This window comes from Octopus bimaculoides, chromosome 11, assembly GCF_046866305.1.
Source record: "Octopus bimaculoides isolate indiv1 chromosome 11, ASM4686630v1, whole genome shotgun sequence".
Taxonomy (NCBI): domain Eukaryota; kingdom Metazoa; phylum Mollusca; class Cephalopoda; order Octopoda; family Octopodidae; genus Octopus; species Octopus bimaculoides.
This window is the reverse complement of record NC_142938.1, coordinates 8918997-8933190: the sequence shown is the minus strand read 5'-3', so window position 1 is coordinate 8933190 and position 14194 is coordinate 8918997. Positions and strand designations below refer to the sequence as shown.

General features: G+C 36.2%; 2 protein-coding genes across 3 annotated transcripts in view; one reads left to right on the top strand and one right to left on the bottom strand.

Annotated features, from left to right (window-relative positions):
- Positions 1-14194, bottom strand: part of LOC106880005 (isoleucine--tRNA ligase, cytoplasmic) — a 55178-nt gene that overhangs the window by 17629 nt on the left and 23355 nt on the right. For both annotated transcript variants that reach the window (XM_014929791.3, XM_089359420.1), the window contains exons 2-15: positions 13968-14096; positions 12959-13115; positions 11705-11824; positions 10295-10429; positions 9759-9843; positions 8599-8727; positions 8077-8164; positions 6344-6404; positions 4611-4709; positions 3053-3175; positions 2734-2825; positions 2161-2259; positions 706-832; positions 511-584 (exon numbers count right to left, since the gene is read on the bottom strand). In XM_014929791.3, coding sequence (XP_014785277.1) covers positions 511-584; positions 706-832; positions 2161-2259; positions 2734-2825; positions 3053-3175; positions 4611-4709; positions 6344-6404; positions 8077-8164; positions 8599-8727; positions 9759-9843; positions 10295-10429; positions 11705-11824; positions 12959-13115; positions 13968-14086 — 1508 coding nt within the window. In that variant the 5' untranslated portion in view covers positions 14087-14096. The remainder of the gene's footprint in view (positions 1-510; positions 585-705; positions 833-2160; positions 2260-2733; positions 2826-3052; positions 3176-4610; positions 4710-6343; positions 6405-8076; positions 8165-8598; positions 8728-9758; positions 9844-10294; positions 10430-11704; positions 11825-12958; positions 13116-13967; positions 14097-14194) is intronic.
- The window catches only part of LOC106880006 (uncharacterized), a 46068-nt gene continuing 35388 nt past the window's right edge, over positions 3515-14194 (top strand). The window contains exon 1 of the mRNA XM_052971487.2: positions 3515-4061. The gene's annotated coding sequence lies outside the window, so the exon portion shown is untranslated. The remainder of the gene's footprint in view (positions 4062-14194) is intronic.

The following is a 14194-nucleotide window of genomic DNA, read 5'->3' as shown; positions in this document are numbered from 1 at the left end:
CACCCCCAAATCACATCCTACCAACTTATGAATACATTAAGGTGCACTTACTCATATATACTATGTGGTTACAGTACCTGCTAGAAATAATAGCCAAATCTTCTTCAAATCAATTGCTAACATCTTGCAAAAAGGAAGGACGAAGTAAACATTAACATTTATACAAATATCACAACACATAAGCATGCACCAAAATGTACACATTAACATTGATACATACATAACAAGATACATACACACACACACACGAAGACACACAAACACATACAAGTTCCCCATCCGACTAACAAATATGCACCAAAGCACACACACACATGAATACACACAAACACATACAAGTTCCCCATCCGACTAACAAATATGCACCAAAGCACACACACACATGAATACACACAAACACATACAAGTTCCCCATCCGACTAACAAATATGCACCAAAGCACACACACACATGAATACACACAAACACATACAAGTTCCCCATCTGACTAACAAAACCGTCAGCACCTACCTGTCTCTGTGGATGTCAGAGACGACTGTTCCAGTGAGCTCTTCTAATTCTTTTCGGCTACCAATACAGACAACCTACAAAAAACGAAAATTACCATAGTAGTGGTTGGCTGTTCGTAGAAATATGGTGCCAGTTCATTGACTGAAACCAGTAAAAGAATAAAAGAGTAAAAGGACATATATTCATAATAAATACCTCTTCACCATCATCACTGACCCAGAGGGGTATTGGGGTCCCCCAGTATCTGTTCCTTGATACTGCCCAGTCTCTTGCATCTTTCAACCAGTTGGCAAACCGTTTCTCTTTCACAAAATCTGGAACCCTATTGAGAAAAAGAAATGAGAGACTTCTAGAAGGGTAAATGTAGTGTGTGTGTGTGTGTGTGTGTGTGTGTGTGTGTGCACGCATATATGTGTGTGGTTGTGTGCAGGCACACAAATGCATGCACATTAATATGTGTTAATATACATGCATGTATGTATGTTAATGTGCATGAATGCATGTGTGTGTGTGTGTGTGTGTGTGTTATGAATTTAATGATTAATAAAGTAAAATGTGTTAAAATCTGAAAAAAAAAAAACCTCAACAAATGATAGTATGCATCACCAACAAATAAAATTGTTTTAATTCGAAAGTGAAGCCAGCAAAGGATTCTTTTGGAAAAGAAAGTACCTGCTTGAAACTTCGGAACTCATGTTACCTCACACCACTTGAGCCCATGAACAAACAAGAAAGCCTCTATATGGTTGCACAATTGTCTAGAAATAGCAGCCAAATTGTTCTTGAACCACAAAGCCTACCATCTTAAATTAGGAAATAATACATTATGAAATGTAGTCCAATACACTTTTAAAAACATAGGGGATGGCCATGGTTAATGTCTTTAATCACAGGTTAATTCAAAGAGTTATCTGGAGTTCACAGTAATTCATGAAACTATGGAGTCAACAACACACCTTCTACATAGTCATTCAATTTGTTAAAAATAACAGTTAAATCCCTCTCAAACCATGTGCAACTGCATTTTATTTTTTTTTAAATGGACTTAGTTTGGAGTATATTGAATAATAGATGAGATAGTCAAGGCTGAAATACATTTGATGATAAGTTTACTCAACCAGGGTTGATGTAATGTTAATTAACAATGGGAGAGTTTCCACAAGGTAGCTTGCCCTGTTAGAAATTATAGCCAGTTTACATTTACAACAGGTAATCCATAAGTTTCTAGAAGATCTGGCCAAGTTCAATGCCTGTGAAAACTGACAAATATAATTATTCAGTTTATAACACTTTAGCACTTTTGTTACAACATTTCTACCGAAATACAGTTTTGCTTCAATTAATTATGGAAGTAACGAAGAAGTTACTAAATTAACTTTGTTATTATTTAAGCAGGTGTGTAGAACATAAATTAACATGAAGTTTTGATGGAAATTTTTTATTTAGATCCCTTTAAAACAGGAAGTTTGTATCACAGGACTAAGGGCAGTCTAAGGTGGGGGTGATATTAGAAAGGTTAACTGAAGATGAAAAAGGAGAAATGGTAAGGTGCTGTCCCGACCATGAAGTTAACAGTTAAGTGTCTTAACGCTGCTGTGCTTTAATAGAAACATGTAATGGTTGATAAATTGGACAAAACTTCATACATACCAGTAGGTTTCTTGGTTGCATTTCAACAGATTCTCAGCGTGTTCTGCTACTCTGATAAATATACTTGGCACTGCTTTGTAGATTAATGGTGTATCAGACCTGAATATTGAGGGATGAGAAAGAGAGACAGTGGAAAAAAAGAGAGAGATTTAGAGTATTAGGAAACAACTGGTCACTTTTATCAGGCTTTCATCTGAAAGTTGAGAAGATGGAAAGTTTTACCAAGACCCAGTCTGATAATTTTCTCGTCTATGATTACCATATTTGTAACTCTCCACAGAAGTCCTACCTACAATTAGACCACATTTATCTATTCTAATACCATCCTCAATGTTAGTTTCACTATTAAGATCTGAACTTAACCCCAAGAGAATGCAATGAAGAGTGAATGAGGGAGCTCTATGTGGACACTTGATTTGCTAGAAATAGCAGCCAAGCTTCCCTCAAATGCACTCTACTAACTTCAAAAAGAACACTTTGGACAATGCAGTCCTAGCTATACAAAGAGATGATCTGGAGCTAAACAACACCAACAACAAAAGCAAAGATCTTCAAGGAAATGTCAAGTCTTACCTCCAGCAGAAGGGGTAGTTGTGAGTGACAGTTCCTTGGTGTACCAAACGACCTTGGCTCTTCAGGTATTTGACAATGTCTTTATCAGCATCCTAGTGGGTGGGAGAAATGGAGATGTGAAGTGAAGGTAAATAAAATGAAACCAATATCCTTAAGAGTGTAACAATAAAGACACTTCCTATTTCCATCCAGACATTTACTTTCAGTTGTTCAGTTCAAACTCTATGTTAATCTCACAAGTCTTGGAGGGTTTACAGTGAAGGACATGGGCTCTGTTGCTTTCTCTTTGGACTAACTTATCAATGAAACCAACACCTACCTTGATATAGATTCCTTTGTAGTCTGTCACTTCACTGGTGAATTGTCCACAAGCATCCACTGGACAGATGCTTGGCATGTCTTTTGTGATGAGCCCATAACTGGAACACACTCGGTAATCATCCTGTGAAGAGGAGAGGAGTAAAGAATAACAACACATACATTACCAAAATGTTTAAGACTGGACACAACAGATGTAAACTTGAAGATAAAAAATGGTCCCTAAATTAATTTTTTTCTCAACATTTGAACAAATTGAAAACTACTCCAGTTGCCCCAACAACATATTGTTTATTAATTGTCAATTTTTGTTCATCCAATCAGAGAGCATGATTCTGTCATGTGACATTTTCCTACTCCAACATTGTAGTTATTTATCCAATCAGGAGGCATCTTTTATTTATCCAATCAGGAGGCATCTTTTATTGACTCTCTCAGGTGACATTTTATAAATTGTCTCTTTTCATGGATTTATTCTTTTTTATCACATGACGCTTGTCTTGTTCATTTACACCATGGACAACTGAGATTACTGTCTACCATTTCACATTTCATTTTTGAATTATTGCAATATTTGTCGTTCATAAATAGAATAATTTTCTGAGCACGATATCATTATTTGTTTCTGTGTTATAACACAAATGAGGAAGAACAAGCCATAAAAGGAGCTCCTATGTAGTAGCTCAACATGAGTGAAATAATTAACAGCAAAATCTCTTTCAAATTATAAACAAAAGCAACATAACATTCTTATTTCGTTACTGCCCATAACGGGCTACACACAGAGAGGACAAACAAGAACAGACAAACGGATTAAGTCGATTATATCGACCCCAGTGTGTAACTGATACTTATTTAATCGACCCCGAAAGGATGAAGGGCAAAGTCAACCTCGGCGGAATTTGAACTCAGAACGTAGCAGCAAACGAAATACCACTAAGTATTTCGCCCGGCAAAGCAATATAACATTCTAACTACAGGAATTATACCATGACAGATATCCAACAGAGGTACGTAAGTTTTATACTCAAAAATTACTATATTTGATGGTATCTAAGATGTAGTTTTTGCAAAAACATGTCTAAAAAAAAAAACAAACAAACAAAATCATCCCAGGTCCTACAAGTGAAGTTGGGCCTATATTACTTACTTTAACGTAACACAGTAAAACCTTTTTTCTTGAATATGTACTGATGAAATTAGGGTGCATCTAATATGTTCATGTGTCTTTTATGCTCTCAAATATAGTAATATACATCTTCACATATATATAAATAAAGATGGAACAGCAAAAATATTTTTTTCTGATGGTCTATCTGCTTATCCAGTTTCATTCTCAAGGCTTGGGTCAGCTTGAGGATTGAGATACTCACTTGAGACAGTCACTTGAGGTGTTATGCAATGAAATCAAACTTGAATGCAAAGCTAACATTTTAACCACACAACCATTTGACTAGTACTGTGCAGAACTAAAGAGGTTTAAACAGTGTATGTGTGTGTGTGTGTGTGTGTGAATGACAGAGGAGGGAGATAAGGAGGGGAGGAGAGAGAGAACTCACCTCTCCAAAATAGGGAGCTTGCTGTACAACTCCAGTACCACTCTCGGCAGAGACGTAACCATCACACAACACCTGGAAGCAGCCGGTTTTTTCTCTCATCTAAAAGAAGAAAAAAATAACAAATGACAAGAAAACAACAATAACAATTTTTCATATTGAATTTAAAACAACAGATTTATTGCAAAGAGGGGAGGGTTATAAGTCAATTGAACTAAACACTCAGAGCATAAGTAGTATCTATCATAGCTTCTCATTAACCCTTTCGTTACCAACCCGGCTGAAACCGACTCTGGCTCTGAGTACAAATGTCTTGTTTTCATAAGTTTTGAATTGTGAGTGAATTTGGTACATGGAACCAGTGTGGAAGCCCATTGTATATGTGTATGTTGGATGTCTTTGTGATTGTCTCTCACCAATGCTTCACAACTGTAGTTGTCAGGCAATGGTGAGGGGCACTTAGCAGTTTGGCAAAAGAGACCAATAGAATAAGTACCACATTTAAAAATATGTACGGGGGTTGATAGGATCAACCTCACCATACTTATTTAACCAAATCCCCTCAAGGGAGTGTCCCAGCATGCCCACCATCCAATGAATGAAACAAGCAAAAGATAAAATCTGAGTATTAAATGACTGGTAACTGGAGAAAAATTTTGCAATTAATTATATTTTGTAAATTATATCTCGTTAGCCTATTCACCTGTCAAGGGAAAAGCTTAAACTCATATGATGGTAAAACAACAAGTGGTTGGTTATGACAGGAGTGTGTATGTGTTTCTGTTTGTGGGTGAGGGGCTGTGCATGTGTTTGAGAGTGTATAGATTGTGTGTGTGTGTGTGTGTGTGTGTGTGTGTGTGTGTGCATGTAAGTTATATGTTAGATATATGTAAAAAACAATGACAAGTGTGTGTGTGTGTACATACATTCATACACACACACACACACACACACATGCATGATGCAGTGACAGAAGTTTACGTGTAAAGTGGAACAAAGTTAATTCAGAATTCATTGAAAATCAATAAACATCTGAGAATTTTTAATGATAGAATGAGGATACAGGTGTGACAGTCATGAAGTAAGTGATGCTGAGACAGCTTCGAATCACGGCTGATGCAATCATCAACCACAGCTGGGACAATTTACATCAAGAACAGGCCTAGCTCTTTGTCGGTTATGGCAACAAGTGTCCTAGTTGATCTGATCAATAGAACAGCCTGCTCATAAAATTAATGTACAAGTGGCTGAGCATTCCACAGACAAATGTACTCTCAATGCTTTAGCATTCAGATTATTGTCAAATGCAATGCTTATTTATTCATACTGTTTTGAAGTGATCATGCATTATCTCGGAGCTTTCAGATTTTGATGAAGTGATTGTTTATTTTTAGAATAACATTGTAGGGCAGGTGTAAGAGGCTGGATCTGGTGAGTTTGAACATGAAATCGGTAGAATATTTGGGCCCTATATTCTGGTTTAAATGCTAAAGGGTTAAGGTAGTTCCCAGGGAGATTCAGCATGCTGGCCCTTTGAATTACAGGTACAACTCATTTTTACCAGCTGAGGAGACCGGAGCAACATGAAATAAAATGTCTTGCTCAAGGACACAATATGCAGCCAGGAATTGAACTCGTGACCTTACGATCACAAGCCAAAAACCTTAACTACTAAACCACGTGCCTTCACTACAACAACAACAACAACAACAAAACAACAAACAAGCTCAACTTACATATTCAAAATAAGTAAACAATGGTTTGTATTTCTTTCCTTCCAGTGTTTTACCCTTGAACCTAGAAAGATAGATAATAATAAACTTGTAAATTAATCAAATAGATGATTAATGAGGTTAGTGAGACTAATTCTAATGGACATACAAACTTGGACTTAAAACATCGTGAAATATTTAGTTGGAGAAATAGTTGAGTGAATGAATGCCAGGCTATGTGGTTAATGTAGGACAACTGGGATTTCATATCCTTTCTACAACAGGAAAAGAAAGGTCACCATCACCACCAGGATTCTAACAACCACTTTTCCATGCTTGCATGGCTGGCAAATCCACATCACTCCATCAGGAGGCTGGATTCCTGGTTTCGCTGGTGTATGCATTCCTCTCCGGACTGGATGCTGGTCTGTCACAGGATTACTCATGTCTACCACCTGAGTGAACTGGAGCAATTTGAATTGAAGTGTTTTGCTCAAAAACACAATGCATCGCCCCGTCCAGGAACTGAAACCACAATCTTATGATCACAAATCCAACACTCTAACAAACTAAGCCATGTGCCTCCACTTTATTTGCATGGGTCAGACAGAATTTGTTGAGGTAGATTTTCTCTGGTAAGATGCCCTTCTTGTTGTTAACCTTCAGTTCCCAAGTGAGGTAATACTTCCCTACAGCCACACAATTTTAACCAAAATATTGGAAATGAATGACACTGCTTGGACAACAGTGACACTCATCTACAACTATCACATAACGCCAAGACAAGGAGACACAAACATACATTCACACACATATATATACTTATATACATTTAATTTAGTTACAATTTATTAATAAGGGTAGAAATTGATATTAATCAATTAAAACCAGTGGTCTAGCATATTAAAAAAATTTGAAGATTAAAATTATATTACATACAAAAATAAGAGGAATGACCAGCAAAAGTGGACTCCTATATGCTAGAAATAGAGAACATATTTTTCATGGTGAGATGATTCGGCATCTCTTTCTAGCATATAGGAGTCCACTTTTGCTGGTCCTTTCCTCTTATTTTTGTATTTAATTTAGTTACTGTAGGTTTAATATCAATACCGATACAAATGTACATAGATTTATGTGTTTCTTGTTATAGTTTAATTTTAAAGCTTTTAATCCGGCCTATATTTAGATTGAATACTGTTGTACATAGGGTAAATGTGTTTGAAAGTTGTTTCTTCTTTTTTTTTTTTTTTGGTATGTGTTTGTTCCCAAACAACACTTCTTTTACAGCTGTTGACACCGCCAGATTGAATGGTTATTGCCCAGGTGTTGAAACCATAATGATATCTGTGTAGCAGCTGATGATGGGGGTGTGTTGGATTGTTGGTATGGCAGTTATTGTATGTGCGGAATAGTTTTATAACATCCTTTTGATATAAATATATGACAGGCATCTTTCAGTTTCCCATTACCTGATTCACTTGAAAGGCTTTGGCTGGCCTAAGGTTATAGAAGAAGATGCTTAAAGTATCATGCAGTAGGACTGAACCCAAACCATGTGCTTGGGAAGCAAACTTCTTAACTACACAGCCATAGCTGTGCCAGTAAAACCACAGCTAGTCAAATCAACAGTGTCAGTCATACAGAGAGAGAGAGAGAAAGATAAGAGGTTAAACAGAGAGAGGGAGTGAGAGATGGTGAGAAAGGTAGAAATAGTCTAAGTGGGAGCCAAAGACACTGTGAGAGAGTTGAATTACTTTTCAAGAATGGTGTATTCTTCTTCACTTCTATAGAGAGAACACAGCCGTGCTTCCATCAAGATGAAAATTTTGTTGTTGCTTTTATCTGGAGAACAAAAACACATGGGAGTGATGGTTAGGAAACAATTCATTAGGAACAAAAATAAAACCAACAAAATAATAATAATAATAATAATCCTTTCTACTATAGGCACAAGGCCTGAAATTTGGGGGGGGGGGGAATAGTTGATTACATCGACCCCAGTATTTCACTGGTACTTAATCTATTAACCCCAAAAGAATGAAAGGCAAAGCTGACATCGGCAGAATTTGAACTCAGAATGTAAGGACAGACAAAATGCTGCTAAGTATTTTGTCCAGCATGCTAATGATTCTGCCCGCTGAATACTTAACCGATACTAATTTTGCTGACACCTGGGAGAATGAGAGGTTAAGTCCAAATTATGGCAGCATTTGAATAGAGAATGTAAACAACATAACTTGATACTATAGAAAAACCAGAATTTCTGAGCCACACACCTAAGAGTTTGATGTAATCAAGATCAGCATTGACACAAACTGACAAGTTGCTGGGAAGAGTCCAGGGTGTGGTAGTCCAGGCGACAAGGGATACTTCTGGGTCATCCAGTATAGGAAAACTCACAATAACTGTAAGAAGAGAAGAAAACACAAAGTGAGACATTTTGGTAAGACAGGGAAATAAATTTAAGATCAACAAACTATTTGTTCTGTAGTATTTAATAAAGAACAGTTTACAAAGAAATTTCAGAATCTTTAGTCCTTAATTCTAGTTACATCTTTCTCTGTCTATAACGTGAGTGTGTGTGTGTGTGTGTGTGTGTGTGTGTGTGTGTGTGCGTGTGTGCATGTGTGTGCGTGTGCGTGCGCACATATGTCTACATATAAATACACATGCACACACACAGGTACCAAAACAATTTATTATCCTATCTGGGGTACCAGATGAACCCGCACCACAGCAAGAAACACGAAAGACAGCTCTGTTCAATTCACAACTTCACTAGAACCGATTCCAGAAACAGGACAGAAAAGTGAGTCTAAAATAAACAAGCATTAACACTAATGCAAACACCCGAGCATGGCTACAGCCCCTAGCTGAAACCAATAACATAATAGAATAATGGAGCTGAATAATAACAATTGGAGGAGTAGAGAGAATCTATACACTTACCCAACTATGAACCAGGATAGTGTTTTATGACCCAAGGATTTTGTGAAGAGAGAAAGATGGTTATTGAAGCCAATGCAGTTACCTAATAAAATGTCACATAGGTAAATTGAAATTTAGAGGTAATACTTGACAATTGTAAGCACCTGTGTATTCCAGCTAGTGGTTGCGGTGAAAGAATAAATTGTAAATCAAAAAAAATAACAACAAAACTAATTTTGCGGCTGAGGATAGCTTTACATTGTAGATTATACACATATTATATTATGTTATATTATATTATATTATATTATACACATGTAGAGCATGAAACACGTGTACCGCGGAATCCTTTGTAGTTTTGTTGTTATTTTTTTGGATTTACAATTAATAAAATGTCACATGTAGCTACACATGTTTATAGAAAGTTACAATCACGACAATATATATATGATGTCTAAACCTTATCTCTCTGCAACAGACTGAAAAAATGAAAATGTTTAATATTTACTAGCAGGATCGTTGACTTCTTTATAATTCTGACCCACTTCAAAGTTCGACAGAGGAGTGTTGCATGCTGTAGAGAATGGCATCACCTGAAATATAGAAATATTGGTAAGTCTAAGTACATGATGTATTTGCTCTATGCTTGTGTATAGTCAATGTGTGTGTGTGTGAGAGAGAAGAGAGAGAGAGAGAGAGTGTGTGTGTGTGTGTTTTATAGCATCCAGCCATAAAATAAATCCTCTTCAGTAAATTCTGTCTGACCCATGGAAAAGTAGATGTTAAAATGAGGATTATGATGATGATGATGATGATGATGATGATGAAATGATACTCTACTGTAATACTGCACCCTTACACAGTCAACCACTGCATCACAGGAACTGAAGTGTAGCCTATCTAAGGTTCTGGAACCTGTCAGTTGCTCTCAGATCACTGATTAACTACAGCAATACCAAAAAGGATCTTCTTTGATTACAGATAAAATAAACTTTGAAAATGATAGTTTCCTAACTTAGCAGAAGAGAACATATATTCAATTACCTTGTAACCTTTGTAAACCAATCCTTTGACAAAAAGCTGGCGGAAAATGTACCAGACTGATTCCATGAAAGACGGGTACATAGTTTTGTAATCATTGTCAAAATCTATCCAACGACCCAGCCTTGTTACGATGCACTGAAAGAAGAACAACAAAAAAAACATGATAATTGATTAATTACAAATTTTGTTACTTTAAACAGTCACCGGATCAATTTTTGTAGGAGCTGGTATTAGAGCTGAATCGTACTAGTAATTATTTTATCAACTCAAATGGACATTATTCATTATTTTCTGGTCCATTTTGACAAAATGGCAATAAAATGTGATGAAATAGTATCAGCCTCTCTTTTCATTTTGACAACTCAGGGTTTAGCAGGACACAGTTGCACAGTGTTCTAAGAACATTGTTGCAACACAGTGACCATTGAGAAACACTGTAGACAACTGAAACACCTATATAACTACATTTTGTAGCAGAAGTGTACTGGATTGTCACTTGTACTCTCTATTGACAAGTACATTGAGAGGGACAGTGAAAGATCACGATTTTACTGCAGAAAACTCATCTAACCTTGAATGAAAATTGTATTGAGGATTTTTTTGCTCTGTCACAAACACTAGTGCCAATGGCATGATATAATGTTATCTAGTACACACTGTAAAGTGGTTTATGATAGGAAGGATTTCTAGTTGTAAAATCATGCCAGGTAAGCATTACACAAACAATGACAATATTGGTTGGTTATCTCCATTGCTATATAAGAAAACAACAAAGGATTTCAGCAATGCCAAGATGGAAAAACAAAAATACAATGATAAGGAATATATCTAAGACTACACTATCCAATGTGTCCAGCTATTTTCGGGATGACAGGCTGCACTTTGACGGAAATTTGATTGTTATTTCTAGCAAGGCAATCTATTACATTTGCTTGCCATTCGTCTGTTAGAAATTATAGCAGTTGGGTGCAGATATATATCTAGGAGTCCAACTTGAAATTTGGTAGTTGAGGGAGTCAGTAGTGATTTTTGAAGTTATTAGTCAACTTAAGTCACTAATCCAGAAGATTGAACCTCTTTACACATAAAATCTCATTTTGAATCAATGATAGAGTCACTCAACCGGCAAGAGACAAAAGTCAAATCTCCCTTGGATCACACCCTACCAATGTTTAAAAAAAAAAAAAAGGTCAAATTGAACATTGACATTCTGGATATACTAAATGGCATGGTTGGACCACCTTGAGGATAGCCAAGTTAGAGCTAAATAATGACAGCAAATTTCTCATTTATGCATATATGGACAAAAAACATAATCACATTTTTTTTTTTTTTTTCAAAAATTGAATTTGAAATTAAAATTCTAATAAATTGAAAATTGGCAAAAAAAAGTGGTAAAAAGAAACGAACCTTCCATTCTTTTGAATATCTCATCACAATCTTGCGGCATTCTTGGTTGTAAGCAGCAATTCCTATCTTTTCTACATCTTCTGGACCTTTGATATTTAAGATTTTGTCAATCTCAAATTCCTGGTAAGTAAGTAAGTAAGTAAATAATAATAACAACAACAAAAACAATATCAAATTTTGGCAGAACGCCAGTAATTTCAGAGGAGTCAATTACAGCGACCCCAGTACTCAACTAGTACTTATTTTATCGACCCCAAAAGGATGAAAGGCAAAGTCAACCTTGGTGGAATGATGATGATAATAATTTATATATTTTACAGGACTGAAGGCATTTCAGTTTTGATTAGGAGTTACATACAACAGGTAATCACCTGTGTACCACAGAACTGCTAGATCAGGGTTGACTTGGAGCTACAGAACACATTACTCCAAACACATTAAAATAGAACCTCGCATAGGAAGTGAAAGAGGGGAAAAAGAAAATATTCATGACTCAATGAGGAAACTATTATACAGTCACTTGAACTTGCTAGAATAGCAGCCAAATTTCCCTAGAAAATTCCACACTATAATATTTGTTCTACTATAGGCACAAGACCTAAAATTTTGGAGAAGCAGGAGAGTCGATTACATCAACCCAAATACTGAACTGCTACTTATTTATCAACCATGAAAGGATCAAAGACAAAGACAACTTCAGTGGAATTTAAATTCAGAATATAAAGAACCAGAAGAAAGGCTGCCATGCATTTTGTCTGACACACTTAACCCATTACCAACCAGTGATCTCATATGAGATCACTTAAAAATTACAAATTTCGTAATTATCTGTCAATATTTACACATATCTAACCTTTTTGCAATATCTACTAGGTATATTTCTCTGATATTCAAATGAGGTTTGCTAATTTTTCACCCAATATCTTGCTTATTTCTATTTAAAATGTTTTGATCATTCCAGCATGTTTCTAAGGCTGTTTTATGCTAGAAATCAAAGTTTCATAAAAAAATTCCAGTTGATAGAATTATGGGAGGTAATGGGTTAAGAATTCTGCCAGTTTGCCGCTCTATCTCACACAATCATATTGAGAAAAAGGAGGAAAATGTATTGGACAATGTAATCTTCGATATACAAAAAGGTAGTGCACTTTCAGCTAAAACATCCTTAATCATAAATCTGCTCTATCAAGGCTGGTTTGGGGTTAAACAACTACACCCACATACTATCTGCTACGCTTTAATTGATTTACTTACAATAGGCAGTCCATGGCAATCCCAACCAAAGCGCCGCTCCACGTAGTACCCTTTCAAACTGGCATACCTGGTGACAATGTCTTTGATGGTTCCAGCTAAAATATGTCCATAATGAGGCAGGCCAGTAGCAAACGGGGGTCCATCGTAGAAACTATATCTGCAATACAAAAATAATCTGTCAGGAATACTGCATTTGCAAGACAAATGTGTGTTCATGTCTGAATGAGTGTGTGTGTATGTTTATATGCATGGATGTATATGTATACAGACACAAACACACAGATGTGTGTGTGTGTTAAATAAATTATTTTTAATGGTGGAACTCAAAGTAGATAAATGATTTCAAAGTTTGGCACAAGGCCAGCAGTTTCAGGGAAGGATCAACCCCAGAGCTCAAGTGGTACTTATGTTATTGATACTGAAAGGATGAAGGGCAAAGTCAACTTCAACGTAATTTGAACTCAAAGTTCAGTTGCTGAGCAATTTGTTTGGCACAATAACGATTCTGCCAGCTTGCCACCAGTGGATAGAATATTAGATTAAACGAAAGTCAAAAGCTTCCCACAATCTCCAGCCTTCAACTTTTTTTTTTTTTCATCCAAAGAGTTTTTAACTCAATATTCTACATTACTATTTATAGCTTTATCTATTTTCAGTTCCATCATCAAAAAAAAATTTACTTCATGTCGCTTGAAGTTTTAAAATTCTTATAGAGTGTGTAACAAATGAATGAATGGATGGGTGGGTGGAATGGGGAAGGAGGGGTGGAGGGAGAGGTGGATGGAGGGAGGTGGGGATGGGTGGATGAATGCATAGATGGCTGGATGTATATATGTATCCATGCATATATGTACACATGTAACTGTGCAATGTTTGAACAGTTTAATGACAACAAATATTGCTAGTTTGTTTAGAATAATTTCTCATCCACATGTTCTTCATTGAAACCACAGTTAAAACCTGTGAACACATTAAAAAGACAACACAAAACCCTTAAACATTTCCTTACCTTGGTCGCCCCTCGCTGAGTTTCATGGATGTTTGAAATGCATCGATCTCTTCCCATAGTTGAAGGATTTTCTCCTCTTCATTAGGGAAGTCGATAGTTTCAGAGACTGGTTGTGCCATAGATTGAACCCTAAAGAATAGAACAATAAAACAGAGTTATAGGGATCAGTAGTACCACAAACTAAGCCCTTGAGAAAAGGGCAGAAGGAAAAAAATGCTTCCAAACAA